At 41.6% G+C, this 26849-nt stretch overlaps 1 protein-coding gene across 1 annotated transcript in view; it reads right to left on the bottom strand.

Annotated features, from left to right (window-relative positions):
* Positions 1 to 3536: 3536 nt before the first annotated feature.
* The window catches only part of OVCH2 (ovochymase 2), a 30002-nt gene continuing 6689 nt past the window's right edge, over positions 3537 to 26849 (bottom strand). Inside the window, exons 4-21 of the mRNA XM_024213539.2 lie at positions 23842 to 24014; positions 21913 to 22008; positions 20632 to 20783; positions 19660 to 19855; positions 17867 to 17890; positions 16093 to 16183; positions 15851 to 15984; positions 14600 to 14740; positions 13340 to 13470; positions 12660 to 12753; positions 10897 to 11028; positions 10561 to 10632; positions 9733 to 9919; positions 8191 to 8260; positions 6874 to 7069; positions 6287 to 6438; positions 5769 to 5934; positions 3537 to 3767 (exon numbers count right to left, since the gene is read on the bottom strand). Coding sequence (XP_024069307.2) covers positions 3718 to 3767; positions 5769 to 5934; positions 6287 to 6438; positions 6874 to 7069; positions 8191 to 8260; positions 9733 to 9919; positions 10561 to 10632; positions 10897 to 11028; positions 12660 to 12753; positions 13340 to 13470; positions 14600 to 14740; positions 15851 to 15984; positions 16093 to 16183; positions 17867 to 17890; positions 19660 to 19855; positions 20632 to 20783; positions 21913 to 22008; positions 23842 to 24014 — 2257 coding nt within the window. The 3' untranslated portion in view covers positions 3537 to 3717. The remainder of the gene's footprint in view (positions 3768 to 5768; positions 5935 to 6286; positions 6439 to 6873; positions 7070 to 8190; positions 8261 to 9732; positions 9920 to 10560; positions 10633 to 10896; positions 11029 to 12659; positions 12754 to 13339; positions 13471 to 14599; positions 14741 to 15850; positions 15985 to 16092; positions 16184 to 17866; positions 17891 to 19659; positions 19856 to 20631; positions 20784 to 21912; positions 22009 to 23841; positions 24015 to 26849) is intronic.

Here is a 26849-nt window from a genome sequence, read left to right as displayed (position 1 = left end):
AGACTAATGAAAGCAAAATAATTTTTATATAAAGTTTCCATGTTGTTCAATTTACAGTTTGGAGACTTGACAAAACAGCTCCCGAAACTAAAATAAAAAAACCTCTAAACACAAAACACTCAAATTTCTCAGTCAGGAATTAATCCTAAACTTCACTATATGTTAGTTTCAAACATGTGGTCTTCAGCATATTTTACTGTGACTCTAATGATTGCAGAGCTGTGTGACTAGATTATCAGTGGCCTTCTGAACTGTGTAGAAGCACCTCTGTGTACTTGTTCTAGACAGAAAGCTTTAATTTACTTCCACACACTGTTACTGAGAGGACTGTTTTCACTTGCATTTCAAGAAACAAAATGATTTCATCTTGATTTTAGACTCTTGGAGCATGATTCTCATTTACACTAATGTCAGTTTACACCACCACAGCAGTGAAGAAGGACCCTGAACTGGTGTAACTGTCATTTTCTAGAGCGGGGTAAAGTGGTCTTAGTGAAAATGAGAATCAGGGCCTGGTCTCTGTTATGAAAAATTATATTCAACAGTAAAAACAAAGGTTTGGCAAAGTAACATTCTGTATTTGACTCTTTAGCCTTAGCAGTTTTCCAACACATCCTTTTCAATCACACCTACAATTCTGTTTCAACGGTAACACCCAAGGGCCAAATTCCTTTCTGACAAAGGTGGATGAAATCAAACATCCAATGACATCAACAAAGTTATAACCAGAGCTGTGCAAAAGCAACAGAACTGCTTTCAGTACACTTGACCAGCAATAAAGACCGCATACAACGAAAAACAAGCTTACGTCCACTGTTCTTCAGGCAGTGAACGGCCAATCTCTTTTCCTCACACTTTCCTTAGGTTTTATAGCCTTAGATTTTGAAGTATTTTCATGTGCTCTGGGAGTTTTTGGTTAGGTCTTGACAGAATATTTTCAGTGGAGGGAAGACTCTTGTCAAAGGTGCCTGACACATAGGTTTGGAAAGCAATATTCTCTTTGTTTTGCACAGTTGCCTAAAACTTTCTCAGTTGCACCATAATAAAAGAAAAATAAAATCAGAAGATGGAGTCCCAAACCACACAAAGGTTCAAAGGTTAGATTGCAAACAATTGAGTCAGACTGATAAACTTAGTGACGATCTCTGAAGACAACAGGGATTTTGCCATTCAAATGGCTATAATCACAATTGGGCTCTTTACCTGCATTCTGACTACTTACCTTAGTCATTAAAATAACTCTTCTCTGACTTGATTATTCTTTAAACTAAATATTGTACCATTATATTTATGATCTTTTCTAAACTGACTTTCAGCCATGCACAAAAATGCATGTGCAATTGTGCGGCTAATTTGCATTGACGGTTGCTGAAATTCCATCTGCAAATCAGGTATTTGTGCATGCAAGTAGCCATGTGGGCATTAGGTAAACAACTCCGGTTTGCATGTGAAAATATCTGATTTGCAAGGACCACCTTGTTACAGTATTTGCATGTGTATCAGTTCTGTGTATAATTCTAGGCTTTTGACTTGGCAGATCTGGCCCTTGAAATGCTTTTAAATTAGTTAAGTGATGCTAAGAACCTTTCTCATTACTTGTTGAGCTGATGTGATCAACTATTCATGTGTTCAAATATTTTGGAATAAAGAAGGGCAAGTGGTTGAAGTTTCAACAGTAAAAATCCTACATCTTACACATCCCTGATGTACCTTGTAATCCACATTCCCAACATGGAGTGGCTGTTATGGGACTCAATTAGTAAAGAATTAAAGTAGGGTAATGTAATTAATGCAAATCAACTTGGGTTTATGGAAAATAGTTCCTGTCAAAGTACCTCAATTTTTTTTTATGAGATTACAAGTTTGGTTGATAAAGGTAATAGTGTCGATGTAATATACTTCTCTAAGGCGTTTGACTAGGTATCGCATGACATTTTGATTAAAAAGCTGGAATGATATAAAATTAACATGGCACACATTAAATGGATTAAAATCTGGCTAACTGATAGGACTCAAAATATAATTGCAAATGGGGACTCATCATTCAATGAGGTCCCACAGGATCGATTCTTTGTCCTATGCTATTTAACATTTTTATCAATGACCTGGACGAAAACATAAAATCATCACTGATGAAATTTGCAGATAACATGAAGATTGGGGGAGTGGTAAATAACAAAGAGGAGAGTTCACTGGTTCAGTGCAATCTGGATCAGTGGGTAAACTAGGTGCAAGTAAACAATATGCATTTTAATACAGCTATCTGTAAAAAGTATGCATCTAGGAAAAAAGAACATAGGCCATACTTACAGGATGGGGGACTCTATCCTGAGAAGCAGTGACACTGAAAAAGATTTGGGGGTCATGGTGGATAATCAGCTGAACATGAATTCCCAGTGTGACACTGTGGACAAAAGAGCAAATGCGATCCTGGGATACATAAACAGAGGAATCTCATGCACAAGTAGAGAGGTTATTTTACCTTTATATTTGGCACTGGTGTGACCACTGCTGAAATAGTGTCCAGTTCTGTGCCCACAATTCAAGAAGGATGTTGATAAATTGGAGAGGGTTTAGAGAAGAGCCATAAGAATAATTAAAAGATTAGAAAATATGCTTTATAGTGATGAGCTAAATAGATTGATAAACTAAAAGCTCAAAGAGAAGGTTAAGGGGTGACTTGATTACAGGCTACAAGTATCTACAGGGGAATAAATATTTAATAACGGGCTCTTCGGTCTAGAAGAGAAAGGTGTAATGTGATCCAATGGCTGGAAGTTGATGTTTGACACATTCAGACTGGAAATAATGCATAATTTTTTAATGGTGAGTGTAAGTAGCCAGTGGAACAATTTACCAATGACATCAATGGATTCTCCTTCACTGACAATTTTAAAATCACGATTGGATGTTTTTTCTAAAAGATATGATCTAAGAGTTATTTTGGGGAAGTTCCATGGCCTGTGTTGTACAGGAGGTCAGACAAGATGATCACAATGGTCCCTTCTGGCCTTGGAATCTATGAGCCATAATGGAGTCCTAACCCCCCAAGCAGTTAGACTCTACAAAAGTTCATGCAGCCATTTTCAGTGCATAACAATTTTTATTATACGGTCAGATATTACATATAAAAATATTGAGCCAAATCCTACAGTCCTTTCTCAGTCCTTCCAGTCAACAAGTCCATTTCTGACTGAGTCACTACTAAAGAGGGCAGCCTAACAGAAACTAATAGATGAATAAGACTGGTTTCAAGCCCTCTATCAACAATTCATAAAGTGTAGTTTCAAAGCCAGACACAATGGACCTGATTCTCCTTTCACTTAAACTGATGACAGTCATTGCAATCAGTGGAGTTAAACTGGTGTAAACGAGTTAAAGGCAAATCAGACCCAGTAAAATGTACCAAAAAACAAAACAAAACAAAACTCTGCTAAATTTACAGGATGTTGATATTATTAAAAAGATGCAAGGGATTAAAATGAATATGTGCCCATGAAACGCATCCCTTATCTTACAGATCCACTGAGTTTTCTAAATACAAAATGAGGAGCTTAATGTCCAAAAGCCACATTCAAAAGAATTTTAATCTTTACTTGGAAAACTGTAAGCCACCCAGAAGCCACAGAAGTAAGGTCGCTAGAGGTCATGGCGAATTTCATTGTGAAGGCAGAACTGCTGGTGCAGATGATGCGAGGTACCAGATCTTCACTGAATTTAGATGTTGTCTTGAAAGTTTGAGTAGTTTGGAAATCCTTGTGCCTTGCCTGCATATGGTAGCAATGCATTCATATTAGTGAACAGAACAGAGAGCAAAGCTGTTGCATCAGCTCTATACTGATTATATTTTATATAAACAAGCCCTCAGCAAGAATTTCTGTAGTTAAATATGTTAGCAAGACTGGCAATTAATGTTAAATTATCTTAACTAGCAGAAATGTTGCAAAGTTTAAAAATTGCTGCTAAAGGGGCAGAGAAGTAGATTACTCTGCATTCTAACTCAGCTTCCTTGCTGTAGTGGCTATCACTACAAGTTTAGACACCTGCAGCCAGATCCTCAGCTGCTACAAATCATCACTCCTAGGCTGAAGTCAACAAACCTGCTCCAATTTATACCAGCTGACGATCTGGCCCATAAAGGCGGCCACAGTATGTTTTAAAGAGATATCGTCCCACTCAATTCATGTTACTGAATAAAAAGCAAAACCTTTGTCTTCCATACCTGAAAAACAGATTTCAAATTGAAAAAGCTGGAGCCTGATTCTATTCCCATTGAAGTTGATGGTAAAATTCTCATTGACCTCTGCAAGAGCTCCTGAAAACTAGATTTTTTTTTTTTAGTCAATACAGGTTCTTACATGACCCTCATCACTGTCATATTTGAGCACCTTCCAATAGTTCACTGAGTGACGTGACTCACAAGCGTCACGTTCATTTCATTCCCTCCTCTCCTATCTTCCTTCTAATACCTGCAGATTTCTGAAATTATGTTAACCTGTAATGTGTGACTGCTCCAAAAATATACATGTAACAATGGGTAACAACTGAAATTAGATTCAGACGACCATCAATGAGTTTGGAATTTGGCCTTTACTGTATGGAAACGTGTTCAGACAGATTAACACACTATAGGTCAAATTCTGCCAACAGTTACACTGCTGGAACCCTACCAACAGAGGAGAAATCTGCTTTCCTTGCCAGACTTATATGCCAAGTTTGTATTTGTTAGTTGGGGATGCACTACAACAAGGCCTGTTAGAACTGGTTCTTTTGAGCTGTATAGCATGAAATTGAGTAGATCTAGAAAAATGACAACTGGAAAAACTTTTAAAAGATTCCCTGGTGAAAACTTCCAAGGGTTCTCAACTAACCAGTCAAGACTACACGTTTATACACTGGAATAAATGGAGATGCCACTGAAATTGTTTTGTCATCTAGTGTCATTACATTTCAAAAAATTGGAAAAGCAAAGCAGATTAAGGAAACACACTACTGACTTGAAGAAATAGAATCAAAGGTAGGAATAATAATATATGACGGGGTAGCCAAACTTACTGATCCTCCAAGCTGCATACGATAATCTTCAGAAGTTCGAGAGCTAGGCTCAGAGCGCGCCTGTCGGGGCTCGGGGCTTTAGCCCTGCAGGGCGTGCTTGCCTGGACTAAACGTAGGGTGACCAGATGTCCCGATTTTATAGGGACAGTCCCGATTTTGGGGTCTTTTTCTTATATAGGCTCCTATTACCCCTCTCCCCCTGTCCTGATTTTTCACATTTGCGGTCTGGTCACCCTAACTAAAGGGGAGGGTCTTGGACATCAGAGCTTCAGCAGGAGTGGGGCTGAAGCCCCGAGCCCTGGCAGGCATGGCCCGCAGGGCAAAGGCCCCGAGAGCCCCCTCCCACTGAGCAGATGCTCAGAGCTCTCTCCCCCATCCCCAAGTCTGGTAGGTGGAGAATGGGGGTTGGGGTGTGGGGGACTCCGTGAGCTGCACTTTAACTGTAAAAGAGCCACATGTTGCTCACGAGCTGTGGTTTGGCCACCCCGATATATGATGAAGAGTCAAGGCTGAGATTTTCAAAAGTGACTACTGATTTTGGGTGCCTTCATTCCCGGGTGCCCAACTTGAGACATGTTAAAGGGGCCTGCCATTCAGAAAGTGCTAAGGACCTGCCCTCTGAAAAGGACTAGGCCCTTTTAATGTGCCTCAGGCTGGGCACCTAAAGCAAACTCAGTGGCCTTCCCCCCCCCCCCCCCCCCCCCCCAACATACCAGTATTGTTAATATAGTGATTGATCCAGTCAATGAAAACAGCAACATTTGTATATACTCCTGGGTAGTTTTTTCTTCCACAACCGAAGCCCCAGCTTATTAGTCCACTCAGAGTGTAAAATCCTGAATCTTCTGAAGGACAAACTAACGGTCCACCTGAATCACCCTACATGGTAAGAGAAAATAGTTTATGTTACAAATTAACATTGCCTTTTCAATGTGCTGCCATGACAAACCTTGACTCATATGTTTGATTCATACTTAACTCATTTCTTTTCATCCTTCTTTTTTATCAAAGGCTCAAGATGTGCCATTTTTGGGGTGTGTGGGTGGGTATGTAATATGAATAGCTGATGGCACTGTTGGAATGACAAATTGTTTCACAATGTACCATATAAGTAATTTTTGTTCACAGTGAAACAGTCCCTTCCACTCACATCTCAGCACTCCCTATTTCAGAATCAAAGATCTTTCCAGTTCCCTGATAAGTACAATAGTGGTACTTTGTGTTAACTTACTGTGCACGAGTCCTTTCCCTCCTCCAGAGGGAATCCAGCACAGAGCATCTGCTGAGTCACCTTGCCAGGATAGTTTACATAATAGTTCTGACATGTCTCAGAGACTAGGATTGGGACTTCCAGCTGCTGAAGTTTATTGGATTTTTCTCTGTCTTGAAATGAAAAATATCTTAAAATCAGCAAAAACACAGACCCGTGATGAACACGGATATATACCTACCTCCTGCCATAGACACGAGAGCTGAAAAATACCCCTGGGATCACCACGCCCTTCCTCCTGACAACGCAGGATTGCTCTCTACTAGACATTTTCTCATGCTTTGTCCTAGCTTTAAAAGTTTCAAGTGACGATGTTTCCAGTACTCCCCTTCTGCAGACTGTACCACATTTTAATATATCTGATTCTTACCATGCCCCATGCACACCTCACCATCTATGTAATCAAGAACAGATCCCAATTAACACATTACTTTTCTAGGAGCCAAATAAAGATATGATTCGCTTTCTCATGTGCCCTATAGTGTTTGTTAAAATATATCTGCAGTATGCACAGCCCCATGAAGTGAAAAGTGAAAAGACTTGCATACCTTCATTATGAGTACCCCACCCTGTGGTGGTGCACACCCTAGAAGGCTGAACCACCTCATCCTTCTCAGGCAGGCACACTGGACGCACGTAGTGATTAAACTCCAGGGGCTCAGTCAATTGCAATAATGCAATATCGGAATCCATAGTGATCTCGTTAAAATCTTGATGAATAATGTACTGCTTCACTGATCTTCTCTAGAAAAGGGAAGACACAGCAATTCATTGAATGAGCTGGGAGCCTGGTGCTTTAAAGCATTCCAGTTTTATGAATGTGCCTGGAGCTCTGGTGATGATGTATGAAGAACCACCAAGATTATTAATGATTAAGGCTGCATGTCTGTCACAGAGGTCATGGAAAACATGGATTCTGTGACTTTCCATGACCTCCGTGACTTCTGCAGTGGCTGGTGCTGGCTCAGGGCCAGCAGCAGCAGTTTGGGTGTGGGAGGGGGCTCAGGGCTGGGGCAAGGACTTGGGGTGAGGGGTGGTGCTTACTTGGGGGGGGGGGCTCTCTGGCTCCCACTGGCATGGCCCTGCAGGTCCTAGGCAGCGTGGCCAGGGGGGCACTGCCCCTGCAACTCCCATTGGCTGAAGTTTCCAGCCGATGGGAGCTGCGGAGCCGGCGCTTGTGGCAGGAGCAGCGCACGGAGCCCCCCTGGTCACCCCTCTCCCCGGGTAGAGAGCCTGTGAGCCCCGCTGCCCGGCCCCCTCTCCCAGCACCCCAGCCTGCCCCCCCGAGCACCCACAGTCCCCTGGCCCAAGTTTTAGTTAGGGGGTATATAGTGAAAGTCATGGACAGGTCACAGACCGTGAATTTTTGTTTACTGCCCATGACCTGTCCATGACTTTTACTAAAAATACCCGTGACTAAAATGTAGCCTTGAAAGCAGCTGTCTTGTCATGATAGGTAAGGGACACACATGTAGGACATTCAGGAACTAAAGTCAGCCGAATGGGATGCGGAAGGGCTGCACATAGACTGAACTGCCACTGTTCTGTGACAACGGACAGCATCCGTATTGGCAACGATCACCAGGTCTTACAGAATGTAGAGCTAAGATACTGAAGCAGTTGTGGCTGAGCCATTCCTCCACCATGCGCTTCCCCCTTTGCACCCTGCACACTTGTGAGTTGGGAGCAGTGCTCAGAGTTTGGGGCTCACTACTGCTCACTTCCAAGTTCTGTGCTGGCACCTAAACTTCCTCATGCGCATGTGTAGCCTCCATTTGCACAGCAGCTCAACAATCTGCTGCATCCTCCATGCTACCAGTTAGTGAGAAATATTTAATGTACAAACCAGGTTTAATTCATAATACCTGACTGTGCTCTTGCTCTGTAATATCATGGAGTCCAGCAACCACCATCCATAAATCTCTGTACTGTTTCCTAAAAAAGAAGAAGAAAGCAGGAACATTCTCAGGGCTGTTCTCACCATGAAGTTTATCTAACAATCTCTGGCATGATTAATCCTTAAGAATCTAAGATTTAAGTTCAGGGGCCCAATCCTATCCCATAAATCAACGGGAATAACTTCAATAGCAGTACGACCAAGTCCTGTAACTTGGCAGTGTGATTAGGTGCCGCAATAGAATAATTTGGGCCGGGAGGAAAGAGCTCGCGGGCTCTGATTCTTATGCAAAGCATCTAGAGAAACAGTAGGACATAGACATGCTAGGGACAAAACCAACACTTAACACTATTTTTTAGTTTCACGTCAGTTTTTCATTAAAAAAAATTAAAAATGATTAACAGAATCACAGATCAAAAAACACAACAGAAAAACCCTTTACAATTGTTTCTCTTTTTGTTGAGACAACAAAAACACTGAAGGATTGACTAAATCAATTAATGCAGAACTACTAGAGGCCATATAAAGACTCTGATGGGATGAGATCATGCAAAGTAGAATTTTCCTCTGACCACAGGTCTCATAGGGTTGTTTTCTTTTCTTTTGTTTTTTTTAAATACAGCAAATCAGGACATGTGGGGTAAAATTTCCAAAGCCACCTAAGTCCCATTTTCAGAAGTGACTTAGGCAGTTCAGAGCTTAAGTTCCATTTAAAAAAATCAGTGGGGTTTAGGACCCTAAATGCCTGAGTCGCTTCTGAAAATGGGACTTAAGACTTCTGAAAATGTGACCTCTGATCTTTAAAGACAATCTCAAAATTATTTGAAAATGGACCAGAATTTCTAGGGTCAACCCTGGGAGAAGCAGCTCTGGCAGAAAGAGAGCCCCCGCTGTGGAAAGAAAACCTGATGGTAAGAACAGGAGGATCTTTGTATGTGCTTTTCATTGAATTAGAAAATGAAAACAGTCGTATAATATTCATTACAAATGATCTAGAAAATACTCGAGAGTTACAGTACTTTTTGGAAAATATATTTTTAGAGGGAGCTGCTGCTGCCAAGGTCCATGATTAACTCCTTCCATAAAAGTGTCCTCCCCAACACCGGTAACAAGGAGTAGGATCTGTGGGTTTATGAGCTTCTTAATAATGACAAGCCTATCACAACCCTCTGGGCAGATAGACCAGGCCTCCTGTTGATCTCCCAGGTTCTAAACAGATTCTCAGGGATCTTCTGGATTTGTGGATGGGCCCTGGCAGTTCATGCTATGGAGGGGCACAGGACAATCAGGAAGGAATTCCCCAGGGCTGGCGGATAGATTTGGGGACTATAAATCTTGTCAGTATCCCCTTTAGTGTCAAATTAATTGTTTGAGAAGATATTAGCTGCCCATGCTTTACACCAATCTAATAGAACAAAATCCAAACACATACATCACATTGTACATGACATCTTGTGATAAAGAACTCCCCCCAGAAATCTTACAGTATCTTCTTCCCCCGTGTACCTACTTATAATTAAAGCAGTGAGCAGCTGTGACAACCCACTCTTTGGTAAGGGCTGCTCCTCCACAGATGTGCTCGGCTGAAATCTGTATGCTGACCTGCCAAGGCCATGAGTAGGGGACAGCTTCCTCACCACCCATTATCCTACTGAAGAGAAACCTGGGCTGATTTGAAGGCACTCCACAGATGTCATCTGTTATATGGAACAGAAAGGGTTTATATACTCAAGGAGAGTTCAGTTTTCAGTTGGGGAAAGAGTTTACATTTGCTTGACTGCATTTACTGTGAGGGTAGCCTACCTCAACAACCTTTTTCCTAACCCTAAACCTCCCCCACTGCAATGCATCAAAATGTGTAGGGACACCACTGCCAAGAGAAGATGCTCGTTGCAGAAACAGAGCCTATTCATAAGAGTAAGATCATCTACAGTACAATGAATTAGCCTTAGGTCTGTAGTAAATTGAGGACTCATCCCAGTCTATAAACCTTTAGGGGTGAAAAGACAATTTCTAAAAGTACAGGCATGTTTCTCCAGTGCCTGGTGTTATCATTTACACTAGTACAAAGTGGGTTTTTGCAAAATGTTACCAAATCAAAATAGTGGCATTTTAAACCCACATTTTACTGGTGTAAGTGAGTGCACAAGGTGCAGGCACCAGAGAATCGGGCTCTACTACTCTAAAGCCAACTCTATTTCTTTACACCTTTATTTCTTTAGTTCTTCTTAACTGGAGCATCTTAACAAGGTACAATCCTAAGCCATTCTTCTCCCCTCCTCCCCGCCTGGATTGTACCACATTCCCACTGAAGAAGGCGTATCACAGGCTGACTTACCTGGAATTTCTGTGGTGGTATTTAGACCCTCAGAAAGTGCTGCTTCATTGTTCAAATCTGATATATTTAAATCTATCAAGTGAAAATAGCATATTAGTGTATCTCAAATGAAGTTACTCCTGGTTTTGTCACAGAGACACACTAGTAATTTCTTGTGATTTTAGAAACCTATCTACAGAGGGACAACATCTGATGACGGAAATCTTCAGTTACATTTTACCGGGAGACTTACCCAGAGCAAAACCAGGTGAAATACCAAGATTCACTGCAGAGCCCCCATGCTGCCCCCAAGGCAAAGCAGGCTGTCACATATACACTATGCTTCAATTCTTTTACCTGCTACATGAATGAAGGAGAATGTGGCTCGGAACCCCCCAAAGGTCTCGGTTTCATCTGAATGAAAGATGATCAGCATCATGCTAGAGGTGCTCAAAACAGGCGCTGGGACAGCAAACCCACAAGACCTAGCTAAAGACAGACCCAAGATTTACAAATGATTAAATATAACTCTTTTATCATACATTTTACTGGCAACAGAAGAAAAAGGGAAGGAGGAAAGAAGAAGCACACTTTTTCCAAAACACAGATATGATTGGAAAGAAACCTAGTTTTGTATATGTTAGAATGATCTCTCATGGAACTCAGCAACAATATTTCGACACAAATTCCAAACTTCCCAAAAATCCAAGGAGTTTGGATCCAGGACTTTGGTTCATAAATATAGAAGCCATTTGCAAAATTCAATTTTGGGTTTAGGTTTTCAGATCCCTCCCAGGTCTCAGGATAATTAGATCTTGGTCCATGTCTAACCTCAGCTATCAAGATGAGGATTTGTGGAGCATTTGTTCATAGATTTATATCTGCCAGCTCTGTTGTGGGTATTTTGTGTCCTTTTCATCATGTTTCACAACTGTGGGAGGAATACATTGGGGATTTGGCTTTCCTTGCATCCAAGCATCCCACTGTCATTAACTGACCAAGTTATTACAAAAAATTAATACAATTTAGTTTACAAATAGTACCACACCGTTAGACATTCAATGTCCTTTTTCCCTCACACCTTCTCATCTCAAAAAAACTACCGTTACCTTCCAAAGACACAAAGCTGCCCCCAATAGTACAACAACATTCTCCAGCTGCTTTCAGATTCTTCCAAACAAAGCCAATGTTGGTCAGTAAAGAGCAATCAAAGCCTACAGGTGAATTCAGCCTTGCTATGCTGCTGCAAAGGGGCTGAAAGTAACCATAGGACTCCCCTGGGAAATATCCCCAGTGCAGGAATCCCACTCCACCCAATCCCATGCATGAGACGGACTGGAGTGGCAAGGCATTGGCCATGGCAGTCCTGTACTCCTGCACAAGCCTATGGGAGCCATTGCAGGAGGTGCAAGTTAAGGTAATCCTGAGGGCTTCCTTAGACCACCAAGGACCCAACTGGTCCCCAGCAGTCCCTGAATAAAGGGAGGCACAAGCTACCTCCCCTGTGTCTTTGCTCCAACACTAGCACCAGCACAGGGATGAATTGGGCCGATTATGTATTCCAAGCCCTTGACAAACCAAAGAACAAGTCCTTGGGCCCAATTCTCCTCTAACTTATTGGTACACTGCCATAAACCAGGAGCAATTCCAATGAAGTTAATGAGAGTTACACCAATGTTCAACAGGGATAGTGAAGAAGAACAAGCCCCTGAAAAGCAAACTGAACTCAGGTCACCTCAGGTGTTTTGTATAATCAAGTGTCAAACACCAGTGCTGCAAAACAAATATCTGGCAGTATTTCCTAAGCACTGCATTTAGGATACAATTTAAATATCTACATCATGAAAATCTTGGATATGTTTCTCTATCTCAGTAAATGGATAGTAGATAATCCTCTGAAAAGGATCAGTGGTGAAAAATGTCAGTGTGTACTGTACTGAGAATAGTATTCGGTTCAGCATCTAGTGGCAGTAGAGGGGAATTGCTCTTTTTTGATTTGTTACTTGGCTTTACAGGCTGTCAAGTTTTTACTTGCTAAATTATAGTGTTTGGAGATACAAAATGAGAACAACAGAAGCTAGGTCTGAATTAATGACCTGGATGAAAATCAAAAAACAAACCTATTTCTTCCTCTTTTGTTACATCTTCATACGCTGTTACAGAGTCATAGGAGCAGTCTTCATTTTCCTCTATTTCAAAATACTCATATGTAAGCTTAAAAAGAAAAAGGAAAGAATTAGATTATAGAGTTAGTAGTAAGAGATAGGAAGACCTATTACCGATCTTTAATACCCTCTAAGGTCCTCTTGCTCCTCTAAGGGCAGGATACAGTCCCCTGATAGAAGATCTATGTGATATTAAACTGATGCTCTGTTTTGTCTTCAACAAAAGGCTAATAAGGAAGGAAAATCATTATGTTCATAACTAATAAGAGAAATATACTTTTAATTTACGTTAGTAATGAACCAAAACACCCAATTCAAACATCCCCAAAACTCTGGAGAAATCTGAGTTTAGACAGATCCACAATTTGCAACTAGTGCAAGCAGGCCAAGCCAAAAGCCCAAGTCTAAATGATTCCAAACTTTGTTACAGTTCTAACAGATCTGAAATATCATGAGAATACAGCTGCTTTTGGGGTGGCATGTAACAGCCATGCACTGGACCCAGCAGCACTACACAAGAATTGAAGGTGCAACTAAAGTAAGCTTTCGTTGCCAGCACTTAGTGTATGACTTATTTCTTTCCAAAAGAAATTATCTGCACAGAATGAAAGGTGTAAGACCTTCCTGCATTGTACCTTGATTACATGGTTCTCTGGAGCATGAATAATCCAGTGACAGTCTGCCAGATTGTTGTAGGGCTCAGGATAGTTCATACTTTGTATCACTCCTCCTTCAAAGAGGACAGCCAAGGACCCGCAGCCAGAATCTAGAAACACATAGGGAAAAAAATCAAAGGGAATCAAGTGTTTTCCTATTAATTGTCCATCCATTAACTTCAAATCCTGAACAGCTCCCAAGCAGCGCTCTCACAGGTGAACTACAGAAAAAGAAAGGGAGAATGATTTGGCCCATTACTGTGATCCATGCACAGAGGGGAGCCTCTCCCCTCAGATCATCCCCCTCCCACATGGAAAAGAGAGCCAGCCCACTGCAGTAACGTACTTCTCCCAACCTTTCAGAGAGCACTCTGCAGGTACTGGGATCCATGCAGAGCCACAGCAGAATGAGTGTGACAAGAAAAGGCCAGGGAGCTGCACTTCACCCCCCCCTATGCCCCTCGGAGATCAGGTTGGAAAGGTAACATGGCCAATGGATGTGCTTCCTCCAGATGGCAATCTCCTTTAAGAGGAGTGCTGGGGGCAGTTGCCACACAGTTGCAGAAGCCTTTAAAAAGGAATCACTCTGCCAAGGAATGAAGCAAACAGAGTCACAGAGGCCTCTCTCTGCTTGATCAGTGGATCTTCCAGATTTGGAGGCTGGCCCTGCGACCTGTTCCAGGGGGAAAACAAACTACCCAAAAACATTTCCTCCTACTTTGCAGTCTCCCTTGGACTCCCTCCTAGGAAGGAGTGATTGGACTCAGGATCCTTTATAGCATCTTTTGCCTGAGGATCTCTGTCACTTTACAAACATTAATTAATTAAATAAGCCTTAGAACACCCCTGTGCTGTAGGGAACTGGATGTGATCCCATTTGGTTGGTGGGGAGGAAATTACAGAGGGGCCTCTCACTGAGACAATCTCTCTCCTGAGTCCTCATAGCAATAGGGTTTTTCAGGACAGTCCCCGGTAGTCCCATTTGCAGTTAGTTCCCTTGTCCTCTCCATCCCATCATCTGCTTAGAAAGAGAACTCACACATCATCATCCTTTATGCTAGTGCTTTTTCAGCCTCAAACCAAGCCTCAGTCTGAACTTAATCAAGATCCATCCCCACTTCCTCAGGCCATGTGCCTGACAATGCAACTATACAGGCCTCAGAACAGCTAACTTCAAGAATGCATTGGATTTTATACAATGAATTGACAGGGAGGATATAATACAGCACTAACACTTACCAGGAAGAGCATCTGGTGAAAGAGCTCTGTACACCATTGAAAATCCAGTTCCAGATGCCTTGTTATCAGAGACAAATTTCAGCTTTATACCATTGGAGCTGACCAAAATGGGTAGTGGAGAGTCAACCCCACAGAATCTCCCTGCAAATTACATATTTATTATTAGAGAACGATCATCTTTAAAAAAACATAGTAAAGTTAGTTGAGAAAATGTATACACATCAAAATAATAAAACCTCAGCTATAGTATTTGGTCATAAAAGAAATCAAAAGTACAGATATAACTAGAATTCTTACAGCCCCTTAGTTTGGGCTTTTCAAAAGTCCAAAAGCTTTTACAGCTGTAAAAGCTAGAAAAAGCCCAAAAGCTAGAAACTAACATCCTCTGTGCTGGCCCATTATCATTTCACTGAACCTCCAGTTCCTCCTGCAAACACTTTCCCCCAATAAATTGTAATAACTGGGTAATACCACTCACTCCTGCATGAGTTGTCAGCAGGCTTTCAAGCAAGGACCTTTCTTTCTTTTTTCTTTTTTTTTTTTTTTTAAAAGGCTAACAGGCTTTATTTTCTGGAATTTATCAAATGGCTCCAGGCAGCTCCTGCTTTAATATTTACAATGCAAAAAATATCAGTAAATGCACAAGGGACTGTACAGCATGGCCACTGCCCTGGCAGAGGGCTAGGAACGCTCCAGTAGCCATGCTCGAGGCCAGGAGGGGCTCTGTCTATTACCGAGCAGACAGACAGCTGCCCGGCACTCCGGAAAGACAGGGTGGGAGCGCAGAGTGAGCAGGGCAGCATAAGCCAGATCACTAAGAGCACCCACTGAGGCAGCACAGCCTCCCGGAGCTCACAGCAGCAAGCACATCACACTGCTGCTCTGTACATTTCAGCTCCCTTTCTCAGACGGTGGTCAGGCTCAGGTCCCACTGCTCTGGACCTTGCACTAGTGCAGCAGAAGGAAGGGACCCCAATGGGGCTGCAGTGGATCGAGCTGCTCTCAGGCAAGCCTCTACCACTTGAGGTTAAAGGGTAACTCCATTAGCTAGCGGAAGTAGTAAACTGCTATCATCTAGTTGCCAAGCTCCTAGAGGGAGACATGACATACAACTTGCAAGCATGAGTTCAGTGTGATCAGTGACATCACATACACAGTCTGAAACCAGTGGATCCAGTTTCTATTATAACTTTAAATTTCATTGAAGGACTCTATGAAAATATTTCATAAAATCACTGAAAAACAACTCACCAACTAGTCTGTCATCTTTCGAATACACTGACAAAGAATCATAGTCACAGAACGTGTCTGACTCCACATCAAAGTGGGAGAAATTAAGTAGTATATGCATTCCTTCTGGGACCAGCAGAGTCCACACACACAACCTGCAATGACACAAACTGGATGAGTTCCTGTCTGCAATCAAACAACAAATTACAGCTGCAAGATCATTGCATGTAGCTTCTGAAAAAGGAATGCTTGCATCTACTCACTGGTTGTTTTGATAGAAATGTTTGGGACTTTCTGGGAAACGTAATTCACCTTCATTGCTGGGGAGTTTACCATCCTGGGTGCTACATGATGCTGCATTGTGGGGGTTTGAAATGAAACAACAGAAAATCAGGTTTGACATACAGTCATCTGCTACTCCAAAAAGCTCATCTAGCATGTAAGGAGGATTACGAGATTACAGTTTTAAAATTTCTCAGATACATTTTTGTCACAAGATTAGATTTGTATTGTGTCTCCCTCCTGCTTACCCCTTTATTCACAGGTATGTGAACAGACAGCAAAGCTTTGATGCACAGTGAGGCCCAGAAAAACAACAACAATCTAAATCCCTTTATAAGAGCATTAGTGCAACATTTTTATTATAAGGACTGTCAAACAATTAAAAAATAATGGCAATTAATTGCAAGATTAAAAAAATAGTCACAATTAATCGCAGTTTTAATTGCACTGTTAAACAATAATAGAATACCAATTTAAATGTATTTAAATATTTTGGATGATTTCAACTACAACACAGAATACAAAGTGTACAGTCTTCATTTTATATTATTTGTGATTAAATATTTGCACTGTAAAAAAAACAAAAAACTGTATTTTTCAATTCACCTCATACAAGTACTGTAGAGCAATCTCTTTATAGTGAAAATGCAACTTACAAATGTTGAATTATTATTATTATTATTTTTAACATAACTGCACTCAAAAACAAAACAATGTAAAACTTAAGATCCTAGAAGTGGAAGCATGAAGGGGCATACGAATATTTAGCGTATCTGGCACGTAAATACCTTGCAATGCCGGCTACAATAGTGCCATGCAAATGCTTCTTTCCACTTTCACGTGACATTGAAAATAAGAAGCAGGCAGCATTATCTCCCATAAATGTAAAACTTGTTTGTCTTAGTGATTGGCTGAACAAGTAGAACTGAGTGGACTTGTAGGAGGTGAATTGAAAAATATACTATTTCTTTTGTTTATCTTTTTTACAGTGCAAATATTTATAAGAAAAAATAATAATATACAGTGAGCACGGTACACTTTGTATTCTCTGTTGTAATTTAAATCAATATATTTGAAAATGTAGTAAAACAACCAAAATATTTATAATACATTTAAATTGGTATTCTATTATTGTTTAAAAGTGTGATTAAAACGGTGATTAATAGTGATTATATTTTTTAATCTAGTTAATTTATTTTGCATTAATCACATGCATTGACTGTGATTGACAGCCCTATAAATAAACCTACTTGTTTACTGAAGAGTTGAGTACAACTACATAGTGGAAAGGAAGAATGCAAACTACAAACTCTATTTTTTACATATAACACTTTAAAATATGCTCACTCGGTTTCTGGTTCTCATGTACTATCTGAGTTTTCATTCCTACACTGCTGGGGAATATTTACCTACTTTTTAAAATATCTGTTTACAAGGAATGCAAATAAAAATGAATGAAAACATTTATTTTCTTATATTAGGTGCTCTAAAGGATTTTTTTTCCGAATCCCATCGACCTTTCTGAGGTCAACCATATTTAAGCACACTCTTAGGTGCTTTCCTGAATAGAGACGTAAGCATGAACTTAAACTTTAAACACATGCTCAAATGCTTTGCTGAATCAGAGTTTAATTGTTTACAAGATCAGACCATAAATATGTATTTTCCTCCCATCATAGCTAATGTAACAATTATAGAGTTTTTATATCATTTGCCTTAATATCTCTAACACAAGTAGAAGTTTAAAGAACTCACCTGTAGAACTTTTCATTTTCAAATCTAATTTGGAGGAGGAAAAAAAGGGATTTTAGAGAAGCACATTCAGTGTCATGACAAATCTTCTGTAAACTTTGCCTTTATCGGAATGAATAAGTTTGTAAAAACTACAGTGAATTTTAATCAGACTTCTTTTTTCAATCAGAAATTGCTAACTCCGGGCCAGACTCTGCCACCTGTAGGGCTTGTCTGCACATGAAAATAATTCTGGAATAAGATGGGGGTGTGAATTTTAAAATAGGTATTCCAGAATAACTCCATATGTGGACACACTTATTCTGGAATAACAGCACTTTTTATCTGTTTAGTTTAATCTATTTTCAAGTGGATTAAGCTAGTTCAGAAAAAGGCACTCATTCTGGAATAAGAAAGTGTGTCCACACACAGAGTTATTCTGGAATAGCTATTCCAGAATAACTCATATGCAGACAAGTCCTTAATCAAGTAGAGTAGCATCCTATTCTGAGTAGTCCCATTGAGTTGAATGTGATTACTTGTGGAGTAAGGTACTGCTTAGCAGAACCTGGGGGCAGAATCTGGCTGGTAGGGTCATAAAAATGACATTCTGGGCCGGATGCTCAGTTGTACTATCTGACATTGTGAAGGGGCCGTAAGGTGGGTGCAAATGGAATTTATGATATTTTATGGGCTGCTTCTAAAGCACCCCTTTTTATGTCGAGCTAGGTTATTTCCAAATAATTTAAGCAGAATAACCAAAATAAGTAATAAAGAAAAACAGTATATGAATAGGGCTGATAAAAATTTTTCCACTCAAACCTTTTCTTGATGGAAAATTGGAATTTCAATTAATTGAAAATCTGCATGGAAAGCAGGTGCTTTCCTCAAGACATTTCAATTTTTCATTGGACACCAAAACCCTGAAAACAAAATGTTTGTTTTTTTTATTTGATTTCAGTTTTTTATATTTCAGTTTTTCAATCAGAAGTTGAAACTTTCCAGTGACATTTTCACTAAAAACTTTTTTTTTTTTAATTTTTGTTTAAATATTCTGTGGAAAAAAACATTTTCCAGCCAGTACATGTGAATCTCAGCTATTGCATATTTGTCTCCACTCATACTCCCACAATCCTTGATCCCATTTAAAGAAAATAGCCCAAATTTGAAGAAAATATTAGCTCAACTTATAACTGCTCTTTGAGTAAAATTCACCCTTGTGTAGAGTGACAGCAAAAAGCCTATGCACCATTTAAGTCATCATCCCCATTAATTTAGAAGTGGTGAATAATCCTCATGCTGACCCTCTGCAAAAGAATGAATTTCACCCTCTGTGCACAGCGGGGGAACATGTGTGAGAGGTGGAGAACTCATGCGAGTATGGACGTCTCCATACAGTTACAACGCCTGACCCAGCACAGCTCTCTCAGGAAAAGCTCCCATTGACTTCAGGAAGTGCAGGTTTGGGCCCAAGAGATCACCAATATTCTGCTGTGAATGAATGAAAATGTAAATGAATGAAAGTTCCATTTTAACACACTAACTGAATTCAATCCTTGAAACTCAATGGTTGTCCAGGGTGAAGATAAAATAAAATGATAATAAAATAGTCACCATTTGCAACAGTTCTAAACAATGACCTTTCTATTCGATCAGCAATCGGAGTGCTGTCCAGCTAGACACATAATGAAATCCATAATAGTTATTTGCTATGAAGCAAAGCTTAAAAAAGAAAAGAAAAATTTGGAGCCATGAAGCACACACCAGGAAGTCATTACTCCTACATATTATTAAAGTATTTGTGGAGGTTTTATTACCAGTATTGACGTTTTCTTGAATCCAGGAGAGCACCTTACGGAGATCTGTGAAAACCCCTGGCGATCCTCTCTGATCATACTTTTTCCTCATGTTATCATTCCAGCTCCGAGCACATCCCATACCCCAGGAGGTCACCCCAGCTAGAGTCCAGGCACCATGCTTACGCCTACACAAAAGAGGGCCTCCAGAATCACCCTATAATAAAGGTAACCCATCTTAATATAAAGCATGTATGTGACTAAGCAAATATGAACTCCCACTGGATGATTCCAGAAAAAATCCAGCTGTATTTTGTACAGGAGTAATCCCCCTGCTATTTTAGGGCATGTCCCTTTAAGACAACCAAGGAAATAAGACTGTGCCTCCAAAGCTGGGCTTGCTGTATTTAGTCAGGATCATTGTGGGAGGGAGGAAAAAAACAGATAGACAAACATGTTCCCTGCCTCCAAGATGCATGTCCACATTTTTAGTGCCAGAGTGGGTTGAGTTATGGCCTTAGCACAGGACTGAAGCGAGGAACTCTTGAATTCTAGTTCTGGTTCTGATACTGACTCCCTCTGTGGCCAGGAGTGTGTCATTTAACTTCCACGTCTCAGTTTTTCCTTCTTGATAGTCAGAGCACCACTTTGTTACTTACCTCCCTGGGGTATTATGAGGCTTCATTAGTTAATGCTTATGAAGTGTTCTGAATATGAGAAGTTCCAAGTGTTATTGCACTGGGACATGTTCCAAAAGGCTAACCTGAAAGGTTCTCCAAACCCTAAGTAATTTTGAGGAACCCATACCACAAGGGATGTGAGAATAAAATGGAGTGAAGTCATAAGTGGATTATATTGGCCATCCTTGAAGAGTTAAAAATATCAAATGGATTACACCGCCTATCGTATTATAGAGTATGTCTATTCACTCAAACACAGACACACACAAATGTGAGCTACAGCATGGTCTGCAAGGCTATCTGTTTCACCAACCTGGCATGCATCCTTTCCTCCATCTGGAAATCCAGCACACATTAAAGTGTCTCCTCGGATCGGATTCCGTAAGGTTGACAAAGCTCTAGAACATTCCTTGTGGTCTATGATTGGCAAGTCTACTTCATGCAAGACCTGAGGGAGGATTCCATCTAAAAAAGATTAAAGAAAAAATAAGGAAACTAGTTTGCTAGACATACTGAAAGGTGAACTGAAAGTTCAGTGGATAATGATAGTTTTTGTTTGTTTTTTTGGTGAAGTTTCATCTTCTAAATGTTGTATTTTGAGAAACAGCCATTGTGTATATGAATGTGTGAAGTTTTATGTGGGTGTATATATTTCAATTCAAATATTGATCTTTGGCTGCAACTGTCTTGATTTGAAAATGTAGGCCCCATCCAGTAGTGACATCTGTGCAGGCACTGGGATCTGCCCATGCAGAGGCCATTGCAGGATAGGAGCCTTAGAAAACATGTTTTCATTAAAAAGAGACCACTTAAAACAAAAATTAGCTTGTTTCCCCCCCAAAAAAGTCCTGTTTTCATGCAAAACCTCCTCCAGACTTTTTCACCCTATGAAATTGGATCATTTTTGTAACTATGAAATACAACTCCTGATGTCAAGATTTTCATATATACCACAGATGTATTTTAAGTTTGTTATAAAACCCTTATTGATACATATAGAAAGAAACTCAGTTCACCTTTACAGAAAAGGCAAAACTATTCCACCCTCAGACAGTTGAACTAAAAGAAAAGTCCAAATGTTCAAAATAAACTACTTGGATATGTAGTAGGACTTGAGTTTATACCGCCTGCTTCCACAACCTCCTTTGGCAAACTACCGGTTCTTCAGATTTCTGTAATACATTCAGGGTGAAATTTACTCTTGTGCACAGTGTAGAGGTGCCACATAAAGCCATTGTACCACTTAAGCCCTGTTTTGAGGTTCCAATTCTGATTCATAGCTGCTGTTTTCTTCCTGGCCCACTTGTGGCCTAGATGCCTAAATTGTCTGTGTTCTGACTTTCAGATACAAGCTGACCCAACCTAATATGTTACAAAACTGAAGAGTCAGAAAAATGTATAAGGCTTTGCAATAGAATCCCAGTTAAAAGAACTCTCTCTCTCTCTCACACACACACACACACACACTTTACACCATTTGTCTGGTCTGTAGATCTGATGGGCTGCACAAACCGCTAAACATCTAAATAGAAAATAAAATAAAGGAGCTTATAAGCAGTACTAAGAAAATTAAAAAGTTACTTCAGTGGCTTACTCTCTTTTAGACGGCCCCAACCACAAGTGGTACAAACATCTCCCGGATCAAACTTTTCACCCACATCAGGAAGGCAGGCTGGCAAAACTGATGAACCTACCATGAATATACATGGAATTTCTTATTAAACATTTGAAAGAAGAGCTTAAGAACATAAACTTTGTTTTACTTCTCAACTAATCCTTTAAATAAAATAGCACTGTAGTTTATTGTGACATCTATCAGAGGGTTAATCTGAAAAAGACACCTGTTACAAGCTGCTGGAAATTCATTCATGCCCTCAGAGTATGATAACCAATGCCTGTTTTTCAAAGCAGCTCTGAGGAGGTTACCTTCTTTCCTGGTGCTTTATTGGATGAATGTATTCTTTTAACCTGAGAATTCATTGGTTCACTGTGTTGCCATTTGTTAGACCAGATTAAATCATAGGTATTATAGACCCAGGCCCTCGGCTCCTCTGTCTATAACAGAATCTAAATTTTCCTATTAAAAAAATAATCTGGTCCTCATGGTTGCAAAGGAAACCATGCAAATGTGAACCAAGTGTAAACAACACAGTAATGCGTGCCTGAGGGTATGTCTACACTACGGGATTAATCCGAATTTAGATAATTCGAATTTGGGAAACAGGTTGTATAAATTCGATTGTGCGCGGCCACACTAAGCACATTAATTCGGTTTTTAACCACATTAATTCGGTGGTGTGCGGCCACACTACCCCATTAATTTAACCACATTAATTCGGTGGTGTGCGGCCACACTAACCCTAATTCGAATTAACAAAATCGATTTTGGCGCTACTCCGCTCGTCAAGGTGGAGTACAGAAATCGATTTTAAGTGCCCTTTAATTCGAATTAACTGGCTCTGTAGTGTGGACGGGTGAAGGGTTAATTCGGATTAACGCAGCTAAATCCGAATTAAAGTCGTAGTGTAGACCAGGCCTGAGTCTGCAGAGAACCTGAAACAATAGATCTGAGAGAGAGAACTGGCTCATACATTTCAATGTGGTGTTAACACCAAGACACACTGCTCCAGAGGGCACTGTCAACACTACTCCAGGAGACATCCCTGTGTAAGATGAGAGAGTGCAGTGGGCCCAGCTCGCCAACCCTGACTGCTGAAGTAAGTACTGAAAGAACGAATGCAAGCTGCTGTCCCTGCCTCTGTTTCCTACTCCCAAATGGAGGTGGGTCCATGCTGTCACTACTGGGGTTACAAAGAACTCCATGTCCTTCCTCTGCCTCTATGGGAAGGAGAGGGGAACTCCAATCACCTCTACTGAAAGTGGTTAGTGGGGTGATGACATGGTAGCAGGGCCATAGAAATGGCCCATGTTATGTTATGTCTAGGGCCATAGGTGGTGGAATTAGGGGTGCTACCACACCCCCGGCTTGACATGGTTTTCATTATATACAGGGTTTACAGTTTCAGCACCCCCTCTATACAAATTGTTCCAGCACCACTGTCTAGGGTCCTGAATTGCCTTAATCTGGCCCTGCTGGAACATACTGGGAGTGCCACTCTGTGGACACACAAACCTAATTTCTTTTCAGCACAAGCATTTCAGTTAAATACTTAGGGCCAAATTCTAACACCTGTACTCCCAATGAGTAATACCCTATTCTTCAAGGTTCTGCTCCATGTGAATAAGTCTATTCAACTCAGTTATTTTTCTGACTTGCCTCCAGACCTTTAATTACTCTTTCTCCAAAACACAAAGGCCATGCACATTGATGTGTTCTTTTTTCTCTGTCTCCATTATGCTGCATATATTATGGTACAATTATTGTTTCTGTGAAGAAATGCATTTAAAATTATGCATAAACTATTTCTTCTTAGGAGTTATGCTTTAACAAGAATGTTTAACAGGGAGGTCTGTGAGCTTGATACTTATAATTGCAAACTATTGTATAGAATTGTGGCCTTACTAAAGTTGAAAGCACCATCCAGCATCACAAGGGCAATATCATAATTCATTGGTCTTTTGGGGTTGAAATTTGGGTGTTTAATGATGGCTTTAACTGGTAGTGTCTGCTCTCCTTCGTCCATGAGACTTAAATCATGTTCTCCGGCAGTGATGTTCAGGTAATCGCGTAAGTGTCTGTAGGGGAGAAAGTAAACGTTTAAAGAGTAAACGTAGAAAAATACGACAATGAAAAATACAGGTATTCTTAGGCATGTCTGTACTGCAATCAGAGGTGTGATTGCAGCATGTGCAGACACTTCCAAGCTAGCTTTACTTTAGGTAGCAGTAAAGCATGGACTTCAGCATGGGCTAGCTGTCTGAGTAAATACTCAGCATCCTGAGTGGGCTTGTACAGCCCATGCTGAGGCCCGTGCTGTTGCAGATTGACTGCTGTTGGTATTGAAAATACCTGAGCTAGCTTTAATCCAGCTATGTCTACACATGCTGTAGTCACACCTCCAATTGCAGTGTAGACATCCCCTCAGTCTTTATAACATACAACTTTGATAAGGACTGCCATTATGTAGCACTTCCCATCCACAGATCTTAAAGCACTTTACAAACATTAATAGATTATCCTCACAACACCCATGTGAAGTAAGCAAAGATGGGGAAACTGAGGCACACAGTAGTGACTTGCTCAAGCAAAACAGCAAGTCAGTGGCAGACCCAGGAACTTCCTTATTCCTAGCCCTGTGCTCTCAACATTAGATCATGATTTTTTTTCAGATGGGAAAACTAAGGCACAGAGAAATTAACTTGTGACTTCCCCAAGATCATCCAGTGAGTCAGTGGCAGAATCAGGACTAGAACCCAGATCACAATATTCCCAGTTCTGTGTCCTAACAGTAAGGGTGAAATTCACCACTGTGCAGAGGAAAGCACTGCCTACACACTATTTAATTCCCATTTGGACTCTATTGTGAGGACATATATGCCATTAAGTGGTATATCATCCCAGTGCTGGCTCTCTGCAAAGAAGTGGATTCCATCCTAGATGTCAATGAAATTAGCAATGCAGTACAGTAGTTACACAAAACTACTGCATACTTCAGTAGTTAGGAAGTGCTGGTTTTCTATAGAGAAATTCAGTTTTCATCTCCTTATGCTGGGATGTACAAAGGCGCCTAAAGGAGTTAGGTGCCAATTCTGTGGAAAGTTAGCACCTAACTCCCTTAGATGCCTCTGAAAATCCCAGCCTAATTTGTTAAAATTATTTACAGGTAGTAACCAGACAAGGCATTTTCTTATTAACGTTCAAAACTGAACCCCCATCCCTTTGATGAATCTGCTCAGTAATATGAGTCATTCCTAAATTTTTAAAAGTAACTGTTATACATTGATAAGCATCGTTAGCTTTCTGATTTCTTAATGAAAGTGCTACTTCATAGGGCTCAAGCCCACGGACAGAAACTGAGGCTAATTCAGCTCCTACCTCTCCCCTCAGCTCTGCTCCCTGCTGTGGGATCTTTAATTACTATGTGTGACCCAGGGGCCCCTTGATGCCAACTGGCAGAGGACACAGGGAGCATATACATTTTTACAGGGATCCCTTGATTCGGATAGATTCAGAATAGTTCACCGAAAGGTAGTATGTAAGGTCTCTACCGAGAGCCAGTAGCTCATAATCATCATTGTGACATGTATGGATAGATAATTAAGGAGTTATGTATTTATACTGAAAATTATGTTCTTAAGGTCTTGAAGGCAGGTCACCAGGAGGTGACATACCTCAGAAATGTTCCTTTCAGGCAGGAGGTAACAGACATTTATCTCCCTGTTTGGCCATTTGGGTAGTGTGTATTGTATGCCTCACAATGTACGCCTATTTGCATACTCAGCTAAGTAAGGCTGTGAAAAAACACCCCCCTGAGCAACAAAAGTTTTAGCGCTGAAAAGCGCCAGTATAGACAGCGCTTTATCACCGGGAGCATGGCTCCCGGCAATAAAGCTACCACCCCTTGCTCGGGGTGGTTATTTTTTATCGCCAGGAGAGCTCTGACCCAGCGATAAAGCGTGACTACACTGCCCATGTCACAGCGCTGCCACGGCCACGCTGTAACGAGGGCAGTGTAGACATACCCTAAGACTGCAAAAATCAACAAGAGAGGAAACAAACAGCAGGGGAATTCCCTACTTATGAATAAAAGACTAAGGGTTGTTCTGGTATATCTTGGAGTTAGGGTGACCAGACGTCCCGATTTTATCGGGACTGTCCCGATATTTGCTTCTTTGTCCCACGTCCCGACCGATGTTCAGTCGGGACACTGGACAAAAAAGCACATTTGCCCTCCGCTCCGGCACTCACGCCCCCCTCCCACCCCGACTCCGCCCCCTCCTTCCCCCATTGGATCCCTCCCAAAATCCCCGCCTCTTCCCCAAGCACGCAGCCCTCATTCCCCTCCCTCCTAGGCTTGCGCGCCGCTGATCAGCTGTATGGCAGCTGCGCAAGCGCTGGAGGGAGGCCGCTGGACACCAGCGTGCAGTGCTGCGTGGGATGTGAGGGGGATGAAGGGAGGAGGTTAGGAGGAGGGATGTGTGGAGCGGGGATGGAGGGAGGAGGGATGTGTGGAGCGGGGATGGAGGGAGGAGGGTCAGGCATCTACCAGGAGCGCGGGAGGGGAAGGAAAAGTTGCCGCGGCTGCCGGGGGCTAGCTGGGCATGGCCCGGGCTGCGAGCAGGCAGCAGCCGGGGCTGGCTCTGGCCCGGGTGGGCGGTGCGGCCTGGGGGCGTGGGCCGCCGGAGACATGCAGCGGAGAGGGGCTGCGGGGGCGAGACTTGTCCCAGGCGGGGCGGCCGGCGGACAGGGGCAAGGAGCCGGCTGGGGTCCCCGGAACCCATAAACTTCCCCGCCGCTGCCGGGAGCCCCGTGCCTCTCCCGCCCGGCCGCGCCCCAGCGGCTCGCCCCCCCCACCGGGAAGGGGCCGCTGGAGTGCAGCCGAGCGGGAGAGGTGCGGGGCTCCCCGCCAG

The sequence above is a fragment of the Terrapene carolina genome, unplaced genomic scaffold, assembly GCF_002925995.2.
Source record: "Terrapene carolina triunguis isolate 2854851 unplaced genomic scaffold, T_m_triunguis-2.0 Scaffold96, whole genome shotgun sequence".
Lineage (NCBI taxonomy): Eukaryota > Metazoa > Chordata > Testudines > Emydidae > Terrapene > Terrapene triunguis.
This window is presented reverse-complemented; position numbering and strand designations above follow the sequence as displayed.